This window comes from Polistes canadensis, unplaced genomic scaffold, assembly GCF_001313835.1.
Source record: "Polistes canadensis isolate GaletaPanama2010 unplaced genomic scaffold, ASM131383v1 scaffold_102, whole genome shotgun sequence".
NCBI lineage: Eukaryota > Metazoa > Arthropoda > Insecta > Hymenoptera > Vespidae > Polistes > Polistes canadensis.
Window position 1 is genome coordinate 68975 of NW_014569649.1, and position 15445 is coordinate 84419.

At 32.6% G+C, this 15445-nt stretch overlaps 1 protein-coding gene across 1 annotated transcript; it reads left to right on the forward strand.

Annotated features, from left to right (window-relative positions):
* Positions 1 to 10419: 10419 nt before the first annotated feature.
* LOC106787476 (UDP-glucuronosyltransferase-like) lies at positions 10420 to 12808 on the forward strand. The gene is made up of 6 exons (XM_014749846.1): positions 10420 to 10894; positions 11269 to 11645; positions 11759 to 11978; positions 12081 to 12300; positions 12409 to 12628; positions 12764 to 12808. The coding sequence occupies exons 1-6, from the start codon at positions 10420 to 10422 to the stop codon at positions 12806 to 12808; spliced, it is 1557 nt and encodes a 518-aa protein (XP_014605332.1).
* The last annotated feature ends 2637 nt before the right edge of the window (positions 12809 to 15445 follow it).

Consider the following 15445-nt stretch of genomic DNA (forward strand, 5'->3'; position numbering starts at 1 on the left):
TCGAATAGGTAAAAAGGTCAAAAGTTGAACTATTCATAAATCGAAGTTCGGTTCGATTTTTCGGGAGAAAAGAACTCCTAACTAACAAGATGAAATAGTAGGCTCAATCGATACGTCGATAAACTTATTCAATGACTTGTACTCTTATTGTTAATGGAATTTCTACTTGATTTGAAAATTAAAATGTCGTAAATTCATTCATTGCTTTTTACATGTCGATTATATTCCGAAACACAATTGCATAGAACTTTTTAATAGTTTAAATATTTATACCTCCATCCTACAATCACCACCTCTATTCCGAATAGTTTGGTTTTTTTTAAAAATATGTTTCGTAAAAAAGTTGCCCCGTAAGCGTAACTAATGCTTTTAACGAAGGTGACGGTGCGAATGTTGAATTTTAGCGACGACTCGATAGCGAATGTTGTTTCGAGTCCTGTTAAGAGCCGCAATAATCACGAGCGGTGGCTCATCAATTTTCAAAACTCGTTAAGCTTCGTGTATACGCGAAACGGTGTCGGCATGGGATACAACTGCGAAAGAGTATTGCATCTAGACTGATATACAATTCGTAGGTAGAGGCATGCATGCGAACTCGAGCTCGTACTCGAATATGTGAAAAACGAAAACCGATCGATGTAAATGAGATCGGGTGTACTGCAAATTTTCAGATTGTTTTCAGCGCCTATAGATATTTACCTTCCTGTGGATTTTTCAAAATCAATGAACGGCCATCACGTTGTGTTTTCATAAGAGATATAGATTTCTCGATCGTTTTAATAGAATATTTCCATCGGAGATTTCCAATTTAAGTGGCTCAAACCATTGTTATCGTTCGACGACCAAAAACGAATGGAGAGCATACATTTATTTCTATCTAACGATACGTTTTCACATTTTAAACATTTTTCACACGATATTAAATTTATAATAACAAAACATTTTATAGCTTTATGGAAGGGTTAACGATTACAACAAAAAGTCGATTATAATAATTCATTGAATGTTTACAAATGTTATAATAATTTCGAGTTGAAAGACTGAAACGACATCAGATCTAAAACATTTCTCTAGAAAAATATATTCAAAACAAGTCGTAGAAACTTGGATCAAAAATTATTTTCGAGGAAATATTTTTCTCTATTTTATTGTTAAACGGTAAACGGTGTTTAACGATAGTTAAATACAATTTGTTATAAATAATTATATTTAAACGATGTTTCTTTCAAAAACTCATACCAGATAAACGTATGTTGAAAATTTATCAGAGGTTTAACAAGTTTGTAAAAACATACGAACGAGTAAATCGTTAATAAATAAAAGTAGACAAACATTTGAATTTTGTCTAAAAACACTTGGCCTTTTAGAATAGTAAAAAAAAGACTTTCAGAAATGGTACGCAAATTACATGTTCTGGAAACACACACGAATATATAAACGAGTAGACTCAATCGATCGAATAGATACAATTTCCGTTGTTGAAATTTGTATATCCTTTGCTTGCTTAAAAACGCATCGTATTCCGACCATGAAGATTTTATTAGACGACGAATTACCACTATATACCAAAGAAAATGGACGAAGGATTGGCCGGTGCAAATTTCAGTTTTCTACCTCACTAATACAACTATAGACCCTAACCATGAAGTTCGATCGTAGATCGTAGCCCAATTCCCGTAATCTCTATTTTCTCCGTCCGCTTACAGTACACGTGCTCGAACGAATCCGGCAAGAAATTCGAGAAAATAGGAACAAAATGAGATCGATTTAAAATGGAAACTTTCTAAAGTGGCATTCTACTTTATTAGGGATTTGAGAAAATAATGAATTATTTGTTAAATATTCGGATAAATTATTATTCAACGTATTATGTTAAAAGAAATGACTCTACAAAACGATACGATTTCTTTCAAATCTCCAAAGTTGCGAGATTAACATCTTGTACAATATATTATATTTCTTATATGTCTAACTAAGATACTTGTTATTATTAATCATTATTGTGACTGTAATTTTGCAAATTTGCCATTATAATTTGAGAGTTATGTAAAATACGGAATCAAAGGGATGCTGCGAAGGTAGCGCGTGCGGCGCAAAGAAGAGGATCGACGAATGACAATTATTATTCGGGGAAGGCATCAGACATTTGAAGAATCTGAAGCTCATTGGTTCGCAGCTGACATGTACAAGGAAATGGCATTTAACGGATTAAAAGCGTGCTTGCAGAGTGCTAACGTGCGAGCGTTCGATAACGGCCGGCTAACGCTACGATTTTTCGCACGGTCGACTACTTTTTCGAACCGTCTGCGCGTTAACAGCTAACCGGACTTATCGATTTCGAACAAAAGCACCTCTCACTCTCTCTCTCTCTCTCTCTTTCTCTCTTTCTCTCTCCTCGAACCACCGCCATTGCCACCTCCTCCATCTCCTCCACCTCCACTACCTTCTCTTGCCAGCGCTTTACGCTCTTTTCCCAACTTTTTTTTTTCCTGCTACTGCTGCTGCTGCTCGCAAATTGCTTTTCTCCGCGATAAGATCTATCCGCGAAGGCTTCCATTTCGGTTATCGCTGCCATTCGAGTACCTTTACTTCTCCACGTACCCAACGAAGGTCGCCAAGAGATATCGAGATATTTCTTCTCGAATATCGCGATACGTATCCTTTTAAAATATTACTCGGTGGTATTTCATATAGCATGGAAATCGGAATTCTATATCGAGAATATATTGACGGAAATTACAAGATACTATTTTAATCTTTAGATAATTGACAAACCACATCGAGCTTTAGATACGTATTCATTCGTAGAAATCACAGTTTACTGCAGACATTTGTAATTACATGTTATTTGAAGAGGTGGTACAAGACAATGATAGTTATACCTCTGATTGCTCGATATTGATGTATGTATGTATGCTGTTATTGACAGTATTCTACGTGGATAATATTGATCATAGCCCTAATATACACACCAAGCTTGCTGTCTATAATTAACTACCGTGAAATAGTATAATATTACAAATTACTTCTATCCTGAAAAGTGTTGAACGTCATTCAAATACGATTGACGAAGACGCCGAGCCATGGTAGGTACTCTTCCTACCTTAGAAATGGACGAACAATTTATTGACGAATAGATCACACTATCTATTAGTAGGGAATATTTTGAAGAATTCTCTCTCTCTTGTGTATTCTTAACAATGACTTATTATTAGAGAAGAAAATTTAAGCTCGTTCGTTATTTTTGATATGGATCATTTATTTGAAGAACAATTATGAATCATTGAAATAATAGAGAAAATTTTAATCTACTCCAAATGGCAATATGTATTTTACTATATTTGCGATTAGGATCACAAATCTTGATTAATCGTACTATTTCCCACGTTCTAAAAATACTAACGTCCAGCGTTTAATAGTGCGTCAATTTTTGATATACGTTTACCGTTAACTTATGTAGGCAAGTATAATAAACGGCTTGTATAGGTTCATCTGTATGATATTATAGAACATAGAATTTCGTAATTAAACAGGAACCGCGTAAGTCTGGAAAATCTCTTGCGTTATGGAATTTTGCATAAGTTAAACGCGGGATTTGCGATTGAACGAAAGAGGATAACTCGAAAAGTTTCGTGAAATTCGTATGCCGTAGGAGATTTCGAGATATCAAGGGCGATACGTTTATGCCTGGAAACGCGCGTGCACGCTATCGTGCTATGAAAGTTTTTTATAAGAAAATCGTTTAACTCGTATCTATGTGTGCAGCTGCGAAAATCGAGAGAAAGAGAAATGAAAAAAAGGAGAGAGAGAGAGAGAGAGAGAGAGAGAGAGAGAGTGAGAAAGAGAATTTAGAAACAGAGTAAAAAGACAAAGAAGAGTCTTGCCAAGACCGCTAAAAATCATTTTTTGTAGTAAATACGTATATGTATTTGTTTCGAGCCCACGAAATTGAAAAAGAAATTTGGTATTCTCGCCTTAAGGAAGATAAACTTATAAAATGTGTTAAACTTTATACATTAGAGTTAAAAGTTATTTCGAATAAAGAAGCATGTAGATTTATGATTTTTAATGAGATTTTATTGATCGTATAACTATTCTACTTTTCTATTCGTTATATACGCGTTAAAAAATAAAATATTTACTTGTTAGAAATAAAATCTCTATTACACATTTATAATATCAATCTTTTTTTTTTCCCGGTATATAAGATACATACTGTAAAAAGTCTTGGATTGAGAAATCGGACGAAAGAAGACGTAGTTTGGAAGATGGAAGCTGAATCTTTGTAACGTGAAATAATATTTTTCGATTTATCCACAAAGAAAGAGGAACTCGTGTCGGAATTCAGGTCGCCGTTGGGGAAAATCTCCACTGGTCGTTCGTTACGTTCTCGTCTAGTTGTTCATCGCTCTTTCGCTTCGCGAGATATCACAACGTCACGAGCTGTGCGAACGCTGCTGGTAAAAGGATGAAAAAGGGTGAAGGAATACAAGAATGGGATAGAAAAAATGAGAAACACGAAGTTGGAAATGAAAAAAAAAAAGGAAACCAACGCGGAAAAAAGAGATAGAGAATAAGGGAGATATGGGTATGGAACATTCGTGCAAGAGAGAGAGAGAGAGAAGGAGAGCGAGAAGAAGATAAAGAGATATATATATATAGAGAGAGAGAGAGAGAGAGAGAGAAGAGGAGAGGTCTCTCCGTTCTGAAGCTCATAAATTTTACCAGTCTGTGAACCTCCACTGGTTCGTAACTCGTTCGACCACGATCCTAGCTGCCGGGAGCTTCGTTGTAATTAACATAGGACGATGCACGGTGTAAATTACGATTATGCATGATTTACCGGTCGTGATAGACCATGGTTGAGCCATCTTGCGACCATTCCTCGTCTTTCGTTCCACATTTCCCGACAGATTTACTTTAATGTCAACTCACTTCATATTTGATATATCTTGAATTTAATAAAGTAGGACATGTCCGTAAAAGTGTTCATTTGAACAGATTAATAATAATGAGATTTAAATTATTTTATAACCAACGAGAGGTGTGTGTGTGTGTGTGTGTAAGATAAAAGGGGGATGTAGAATTATTTAAAAAATTCTTAAGTTAGTAAAATTCTTTTGTAATTGCATCTCACGTAATTATACTATTTAAAATAATTATTAATTACATAAAAGCTCTCTATTAAATAAAGGGACGAGGTAATGGTGAATAAAGGTCTTTGTGGTAGTTATTCTTGTCATTATCGCGCTCATGATTTATGAATGGTATGACCTAGTGGGTACGTTTTCAGACATGCAAATAGTCAATCCTATCAACAAAACAATGATGCATCGTGATTTGGATTTACCTATTTAGTTACCTCAATATCATTGCATTTTCATTCTTATTATGGAAATTCTTAGTAATACTCATATAGAACCATACATACCGTTTTAAATTTTTTGAATGTCTGAAACGAATATCACGTGTTATGGTTGATAGCCATTTGATCTTCTATCAAATAACTATTTTTAAAATTGAATAACATACGAAATTTTCAATTCTCGGTAACTTAAAAAAATAGATAAGTATTATTACACGAAACAATATATAAATATATATTTTCTTTATTACAATTATTCGTCTCAGAATAATTCGGTAAGTTATTTTGCCAGTAATTTATTTGAATTTCGCTAATACAAAAATTCTTGCAATTTAAATGGAACATGAAAGAGAAAACGAAAAGTAATAGGAGAAGAATGAGAAGTGACAAGATTTAGAAAGTTACGAAGCGTAGAACTAACAATAAGAATTGTACTCGCTCTTATGCTTGATTCCGCATACGGACTTTAAATGGTTACATTAATCTACGTCTCTCTTTCTGTCTTGATTTACTTCCGTATGTCACGGACTACGACGGATAATCGAGTTCCGCCATTACCATGGAGATGCTTGGAATTCTACTCTCCTAATACGACATGTCTTTTCTCTCTTTTTCTCTTTCTCTCTTGCTTTCTCTTTTTCTTCTCATTCACCTTCCAACTCTCGCATATACTTCCTTCGTAGATTGCGGAAGAAACGTAACATGAGAAGCAGATCCGTTTCGATGGAAGCATCAGGTATGACGACGTATTCTCCGTCAAATTAACTTTGAATTCTCTTTCGTATTCTCGTTCGACGAGGGGAAACGCGAAAAACTCTTTCGTTTATCTCTCTCCTTTCTATTTGTGTTCCTCGTCGTCGTCGTAGTCATCGTCGTCGTAGTCGCGAAGAGTCACGCAACGTGCAGTGCCATCGCCAAATAAATTTCGTCTTTTTTATTATAGCAAACTATTCGCGAATTTATTTTCAAGGGACTAGTTGAGAAGGAGAAGACAAAAGGTACACGGAGGGAGAAAAAGAAAAGGGGAAATGTTAAAACCATGAAAGTGGAGCGAGCCATTACACGTTTAAAGCAATTTACGGATAACATCCTCGCGATGTTCGACGAATGAATGGTAGTCATAAATACTTTCTGTTAGTTCCGGGTACAGAAGAAAAGGGTTTATACGCAAGACTAAGGGTTGAGTAGTTCGTTGTTAGGATTCTGATTGATTTTCTTTTCTCGTTTATTCGACGTTCTTTTCTTGGGTATGTTGGTAATTTTCTCGGCCATAGCTTACATGAAAAAAGATTAATGTTTTCATTTTATTATTATTACATTTATATATATGTTCTTGTAGATGTTATTGGGATGAGAAAAAGAAGGAAACAGAAAAAGATAAAGTATAGTAAGACCAATCTCTTTCGGCTGTGAACTGTCTCAACTGTTATCATCGAACTTAGGTCCTATTAACAAAATTACGACGCTTCGATAACGTCGAAATTGTTCGGCAGTTGTAATTCCTGTCTCTTGATAAAGTCTATGATTTAAAGTGGTATTAGGCAAGTCAAACTCAATTTCATTCTATCTAAGAAAACAAAATGAGGAATGGACAAAAATAGAGATACGTATACAATTAGATATAAATTATTACAACAGTTTATTCTATCATGCTCATTGATTCATTCAATTCATATTAATTTCTTTGACTTGTGCTTTATCGGAATCATATTATATACATATTATGGTTAATAACTGAAAGCTTTATGTCATTAATTTCTATTTTAATTGATCGTAATAATGAAATTAATTATATTCGAATAATTCTATGATGCAGAAAATATCATTAAGATTGGATCGTGAATTATTCACGCGTTCAATGCTTAGATACTTCTTAGAAATTTATCGGTATATCTTCGTTTATCTCTTGGGAAACAAAAGGGAAATCCATGCCAGAAAATTTACCGCGACGTAGAAACTGTTTGTAAGGTACCCTGAAGAAGGAAGAAGAGAAGGAGAAGGAAGGACAAAAGGAAGAGAATGCAAGATTTCAAAGATGTCTCGCTTGAGTGAGCAAATCGCAGCGGAAGTGCCATTGGGCGAGCACGATCGATTCAATGTTTCCTCGTCGCTAAGATTTGCGCACGCACGATGCCGTTTCCTTCCTTCCTTCCTTCCTTCCTTCCTTTCTTTATTTTTTTTTTCTTTTTTGTTTAAGTTGCTTCCGTTTCCTCTCACTCCCACGCATGCACGCTCTTATACGTGACCTTTCCTAGATGTACCTTTCAGATTTTTCACGTATAAGCGTTTCTCCATGATTTCTTCGGTGATATGAAAACGGAAAGATCGATAGCACTTTGGCAAAGTACCAAAGACTTTGAGCTACATATATCGTACGAAACTTTTCTTTCTTTCTTTCTTTCTTTCTTTCTTTCTTTATATCTTTCTTTTTCTTCTACATATTTTTCTTTCTGCACTCGTACTCGCATGTTATATACAACGCGGAGTGTAGAAATATCCAAAACCGGAAGAGGCCCTTGTATTTGGCTCTTCCCGAGAAATCGGAACAACTGTTTGCCAATCCTACCGACCCAGAAACGCACGCGAATGCGTGGGTGCGAATTCACCGGCAAATGTTTGCTTTCATAGAATTCTCTTTTAGTGCACGTGCATCGACAAATTTTCCGATTCTCCGCTTCACTATCGTTCCTTTTTCCTTCCTCTTCCTATTCCTTCAGAGAAATCTACTGCATCTTCCACCTCCTTTTTCAACATCTCTCTTATCATCTATTTGAAAATCTCTACGTAATTCGGCATCGACAAATTTTAGTTTAAATATTCAATTAAGGATTATTTATCTCACAGCGTTATGTCTATTAATGAATTTTGTGATAATGAAAATTTGGTAATAATTTTTATATATTAATGATACATGATAATTTTAATGAACGTATTTTTATATATATATATAGGAGAAAATTAATTTTGAAATACAGATAAATTTAAGTTATTTATTTTTCATTTTTTATGCATGTAGAAAAATAAAAATGTTTACTCTATTTATTTGAAATTCAAACCAAGTAGAAAACGCGACCTTTTAACGTTGGCAGACAAAAATTAAATGTGAAAAACAAACAGGAGGATATGAAAATAGAGAAGCATTATAGCATTTCTTCTATTTCTATTTCGTCAGAATTTCTTCGTTTCGTCTGCTTCGTTGAACACGCTCCCGATTCAAGAGAACCACCAACTATTATCGTTTAAACGAATTTCACTTTTTAACCCGAAAAACAATTTCACTTTAGATAGCCTGCCGTGTTTTCGTACAAATAAACCGTGGACGTATTTTAATCTTAAGAATTTAAAGAAAAAAATTCACGTATATTTTTTGTCTATAATAAATATGATGTTGAATAGTTAATATACTTTGTAAGTATAACACCCACACGCAATATAATTATACGTTATTATATATACTACATCATTACTAGAAAATATTACCTTTTTAAATGTTGTTCAAATATTCTTGTTTGGTTCATCGGTAATGCTTGCTTAATATTTTTAGAAAAAAATTAACATTTAAAAACATTTGAATTTTTTAACATAAAATAAAATGCGCAATATAATGAGCTGACTAGCAGTTAAGTGACTCTGATTTATGAATTTAGTCACTCTCGTATCTGGATTTAAATGGGTTAAAAGGAATTATAAACAAAGTTAATAATTGTTAAATTAGTCAGGGCATAGAGTTGTTATATAAATAATTCCGTAGATGTGATTATGCAATACTATCACATATAAGTATTCAATAAGTAATTTTCCAACTTAAGAAGAAAACTTTTATTTGCGTTTGGAAATATATTTTAAAAGAATTGGTTTAAATGTCTTTGTATTCTCTATGAAACAAACGTTAAATAATGACAAAATTACACGAATTCAAAAAATAAAATATTTTCCGTTTTTTGACTCAATGAGGTCATCAACTAATTCATTTTTATATTACCTCTATTGTTTTTAAAGCATAAATTATATAAAGCATTTTAGAATTACACGTGACTAGAGGAAATATTTGTTTGTTCATATTTTTGACATTTTAAAGATACACATTTTTACATAATTATGTGATCTCCATATTCACGATAGACATGGTTACAAGCCCAGGTCAATCCTCAATAAGAACATTTAAAAAACTTTAATAATTTATGTCTCTACCCATTTTATTGACAATTTCTAAGTTTCACATTTTCCTTTTTTATTAAATATATTGAATTAGTATTATAAAAATTATTCTTTATGCCGCGTGATATAAAATTAGACCAAATAAAAATAAGATAGTAGCAATATTTCAACTAATTAAAGCTAAATTCCTTTTAGGAGCGTTCTTCGCTGCAAAACACAACAGTTATGCCGAAAATAAATCTGCTGGGAATGCAAGCCTCATTGGTTGGAATGGCGGCCGGCCGCTGTCCTACTTTTGTTTGATGTAATCTTATACTATACATATTTTTCTTATTAGTAGAAAATATCAAATTTATTAATCTGATATATGTATATCATAGAAATAGAACAGAGTACGTCAAAGTAGAGTATAGTATAGTATAGCAATAAAACATTCACGTGGACATTCCAATATCATACATTTGAAATTATAAAAAGTTATTTAACCTTTAGCGAACGAATGTCGCAATACTCGCGACATTATCAATTGTTTAAGGAAATGCTCGTTCGTTAAGGGTTATCAAATTCTATTCTATATTTGAGAGCATCAAAAGTGGGGATGGGCGGAGCTAGCATATCTTTCTTTTAGCAATTAAGCAGTCTTACACTCATTTATATTATGACTGCTTAACATATATATTTATGTATATAGAACAAGGAAAAACGGAATGACATTAGGATGGATTTCTTATTGTAAATAAGTGTAATAAGTAGTACGTAACGCAATTAGAGAACCGTTGTTCTTATCTGTGGGTTTATCCTGTACTGTTTCATTCGGATAATTCTTTAGTTTTGTTATTCTTCTCTGAGTGCATTGTCGTGTGTTGCTTTAAGAATTGAAAAAAAGAAAATTCATCATGGTATCATTAATCGCTACTACAGTGACAGTTCTTTTGATTCATAACATAGGATTTACCAGCAGTGCAAGAATTTTGGCTATTATGCCGACCCCTTCTTACAGTCATCAAATAGTCTATCATTCTATTTTTAGAAATTTAAACTTACGAGGTCACCATATTACCTTAGTAACTACAGATCTATTACCTGATAGAAATTTGAAAAATTTTACACAGATCGACATTAGTCATACTTATCAACTTAAAAAATCGCTGAATTTTCTTGAAACAAGACATGAATACTCATGGCTGGAAATTATCGGGGTTATGTTATTGGAAATAACAGAAAAGCTTTGCATACTTACTTTCGAGCATCCTGACTTTAAAAAAATCTACGCGCCTGATAGCTATGAAAAATTTGATCTTGTTATGGTCGAAATAATCTGGACGCCAGCTTTTTCAGCTTTAGGACACAGATTCAAAGCTCCTTTGATAGGTAAGCATAAGAAAAGTTTTAGATCAAAAGAAAATTATGTAGCAATGATTAAATACGAGTTTATTAATCAACAAAAAGGAAAAGAAATAATTAATATGTTATTATAAATGATTAAAAAACAACTAAATTATTTTCTTTAACAATTTAAATCGTATCTATGCTTGATTATTTCCATAATAAATATTTTTAAGATATGAATGATTCCTGCAAAATAATTCCTGTTATGTTTCTACTATCAACTTTTAAATTTATTGTTATTTTTATTTCAAAACTTGTAATAAGGATTATAAAAAGGTTTCGAAACTAATCTTGTCCCGGATCTTTATTTCATTTTATGTTTAGTAGGTTCTGATAATTGTTTAATATATTTATAGGTGTTACATCATCCGGGCTTTTACAACAGAATCATTTTATTATGGGTAATCCAGTAATACCGTCTCACCCTTCATCCTATGAATTAAATATAGGTATTGGTTTGAATGTACCCTTCTGGAAAAGAGTACAGAATTTCGTCTTAACGTGGTGGTATATACATGTAACTTGTAACAATAAACTTTATAAACCGCAACAAAAAATTGCAGAAAAATATTTAGGTAATATACCTTCCATTAGAGAATTAGAAAAGAACATTAGTATTATATTTATGAATTACCAAGAAGAAATTTCATTTACCAGACCAAACATGGCCAATATTATAAATTTTAGTGGTTTACATATAGCAAGTAATGCTTCAAATAAACCTTTACCAAAGGTAATTTTTTGTATGATACATCCTATACTTTTTTTCTCTACTTTCGCATAGAAAATTTCTCTTTTTCGTATCCACTTTTAAATCAGATGTAATATTGATAATAATTTTTATAGGGATTAAAAGAATTCATAGATAACGGATCGAATGGCTTCATTTATGTGAGCCTTGGAACAAACGTACATTCGTCAATGTTTCCGAAAAAATTAATGGATATATTTTTAAATGTTTTTTCAAATTTACCGATTAAGGTTGTGTGGAAATTCAAAGGAAATTTCTTAAAAATACCTGAAAATATATATATCGCTGAATGGTTTCCACAACAAGCAATTCTAGGTAATATATCTTAGAATTTCTGTGTTTCTTCAATATTTTCACTTGTAATAGGCATGTATATGTATATGTTTCTATTTTATGCATTACAAAATAAAAATGCAGCACATCCGAATTTGAAGCTGTTCGTTTATCAAGGCGGACTTCAAAGTACGGAAGAAGCTATACACTTTGGTGTACCCCTTGTTGGAATACCAATAATAGCCGATCAAGATATGCAAGTTATTAAAATGGAAAGTTTAGGGACATGTAGGAGCGTCGATATTTTACAAATAACGAGAGAATCCTTAAACGAAGCAATTATGGACACCTTAAATAACAAAAGGTAAAATCATAATTATCACACAAGTCTCCTGAAGATGAGACAAATTTACATGAAATTTTTCTTATAGTAAGTATAAAATTAACCAACTTAATAATTTGTATTTTTTAGTTATAAAGAAAATATGTTGAAACTGAAGAATCTCACTAAAGATAAACCGTATAACTCAATGGAACGGATAATTTGGTGGACAGAATATGTCATTCGTCATAAAGGAGCACCTCATCTCCGTTCTAGTATTGTCGATGAACCTTGGTACCAAAGATATAATACTGATGTAATTGCTTTCTTATCTGTTACTTTGTTTACCATCGTTCTTCTTAATTTATACGTCACTTATAAAATATTCATATTTATTATAAAATATTACATAACTTTGATGAAGAAAGAAAAGAATTTAAAAAAAGAGAATTAATTAAACAAACATAATTGATAAATTAAGATAAGATTTATGAATTTCGAGCAGCTTACAGATAAGACGACAAAAAGGAAAAGAGACATAAGCAGATAAGATAATATCGAAAGAGAAATTAGCATAGGTAAAAGATTTCACCGTTTCCCTCGGTATCCATTTATTCGATTACATGTCATTTTTATTTTAATAAATTTGATGAAAATTCTTTTATCATACGCAAGCGCCAACAACGTTGATAACGTTACGTCGGTTTATCGATCGCATAGAAATTTCATGAGACACGACGTATCGGGAAAAACGAGGCCATTGCAACTATGCGAAAAGGACGATTATATTTGAAGCATTGATATATTGATATATTTTTGCACTAAATTATTACCATTCGCATATCGTAATCATAAAAAAAATGATAAAATTACAAAAATATTTCGCGATAAAGTTGACTAGTCATGATTATGAAAATTATGATTGTCAAATATAACTCATAAGAATAATTATTTGAACTACTAATGAATAATTGATAAAACCTATCAGTATTTCACTGTACATGAATTAAGCATAATAAAATGTTGATGAGTTTGAAAAAAATGGAATACTCATTATTTTTATTACCATGTTTAACGATTGCAGTAAAATTATACCTTATTGCATGCAATTATCAACTACCTATTGAATGATAAAAGAAAATGATTAGCATGAAGAAATAAGAAACAATATAGATTTTCTTAATTTATCATTTAAAACTTTCATTAAAAAGAAGCAAATGATTTAAATCGATAACATCAAATGAATTACGCCATCAAATTGGACTGCAAAATTATTTACAACGTTTCTTTGTGTCAAAAGGGAATTTGTATATTAAAGATAAATATAAACATAGTGAAAGGTAAAACGATGAAATCTTTTTGTACATATAAAATTTATTTTTCCAATTTATCATCGTGGATTACGCTTCGAAAACAATCTAACCTCTTCGATAAAATTTTCTAAAGAAAGGTAAGGAGACGGAGAAAGAGAGAAAGACAGAAAGAAGAAAAAGTGTAAGTAAAAGTAGAAACGATGTAGGAAGACGCGAGGGAGATCGTCGTAACTCTGGCATCGAAGAGTTTACGATGTGACAGCAACGGGGAAACGAAGAGGCGTATCAAAAGATTTCCAATGTCCGCGCCGTTTACTTTATCTTTTCGCCACGAGCTCCTGTGCCATTATCGGTAGAAATCCTTTTTTATTCTTGACGTAGCATCCCCGAGAGGTTATCAGAAAGGAAGAACGAAAGATAGAGAAAGAATGAGATAGAAGAACACATCGAGACCAAAGAGAGAATAGAAGATATAAGGGGTACTCTTCTTTCTGGTCGAAGGTTCCCTTCACTTGAAATTCACCTTCTAGAAGGATTTAATCGTTTTTTCGCCAGACAGAATTTTCTTTTCCCTCTCTACCCTTTCTCATCTCTTTAAATCCATCTCGAAAAAGATGAAAACCTTTAAAGAGCTCACAATGTCACAAGCCGATAATGGTGCGAAAGTTATTTGTCGCGAAGATCAACTGGAAGATCGCAAATAAAATGGTAACTGAAAGTACTGTGAAAGTACGTTTGGAAAGAGGAAAATAGAGAGGAAATTAAGAAAGAAAGAAAGATAGAAAGAGAGAGACAGAGAGAGAGAGAGAATGAATGATAAAGTGATAAAGAGGAAAGAACTAAAGCTATACCTACAGTGATTTCGTTCAGTGCAATTTAAACGCCTGTTGTTCGTGTTCGCGTGTCGTTATGGAAAAAGTTTCACAATTACTGCAAGCAAAGATGATTGTGTCTTCTTCTTCTTTATTTTCCTCTTTTTTTTTGTATTCTTTTTTTCCTTCTTCATCTTCTTGTTTGCTTTTGCGGTAGACAAATAGCAACTTTAATTCGATTTGATCTAAAACGAAAAGTTATGCTTCGAGAAAGAGTTCATGATATTATTTCGATCAGATTGACAATGATTAATACGACAAGTCCAACTTTTTGTCATCGTCTCTTGAAAAGATTTCCTGCTAACGAATATTTTCATACGATCGATCTTATTCCTCACACCAATGGACATCGCTATGCGAAATCGGCCAGGCTGGATACGATCGAGTAAATAAATAGACATGACAAATAATTACTGTACATTCAACGTTGATTTCATTTATGTGGTGCACATGATGCGGTCAGTTGATTTACAGAGGTATAGAATTGCGGATATCCAATTCGTTTTCGGTAACCATGGATAAATGGAACGGCCTATAATTTGATTATTAGATCGTAGAAAGATAATTCAATTTTAAAGCGATGATAAAAGCATCCATTTTTTAATGGACGAAGAAAAAAAATGTGAACGTGCAAAAGGGGACACTTGCTCATATTCGATGAGTTCATTAAAATTGATATAAAATCATTTTCATATTCAAATCTTACGTCTATTTGAAATAATTTTGGTTCATCTTGAGAGATAAATAAAATGGTCTATTTCTTTTTTTGTTTTTTTTTTTTTTTTTATTATCGAGATTAATAAATGAAACAAATTTGAGTATTTATAGATTTTGTGTGGTATATCTCGTATAAAATCGGTGGAATCATAAGTACCATACTTTTATGTGGTACGTTTTTTAACGGTGAAGCGATTTTGTAGCTGTCGCCCGAGGCATCGACGAACGTGATATGGATACGCGTACACCATTACCCAAGATAATTACGCGAGATTTTGCTCGCCG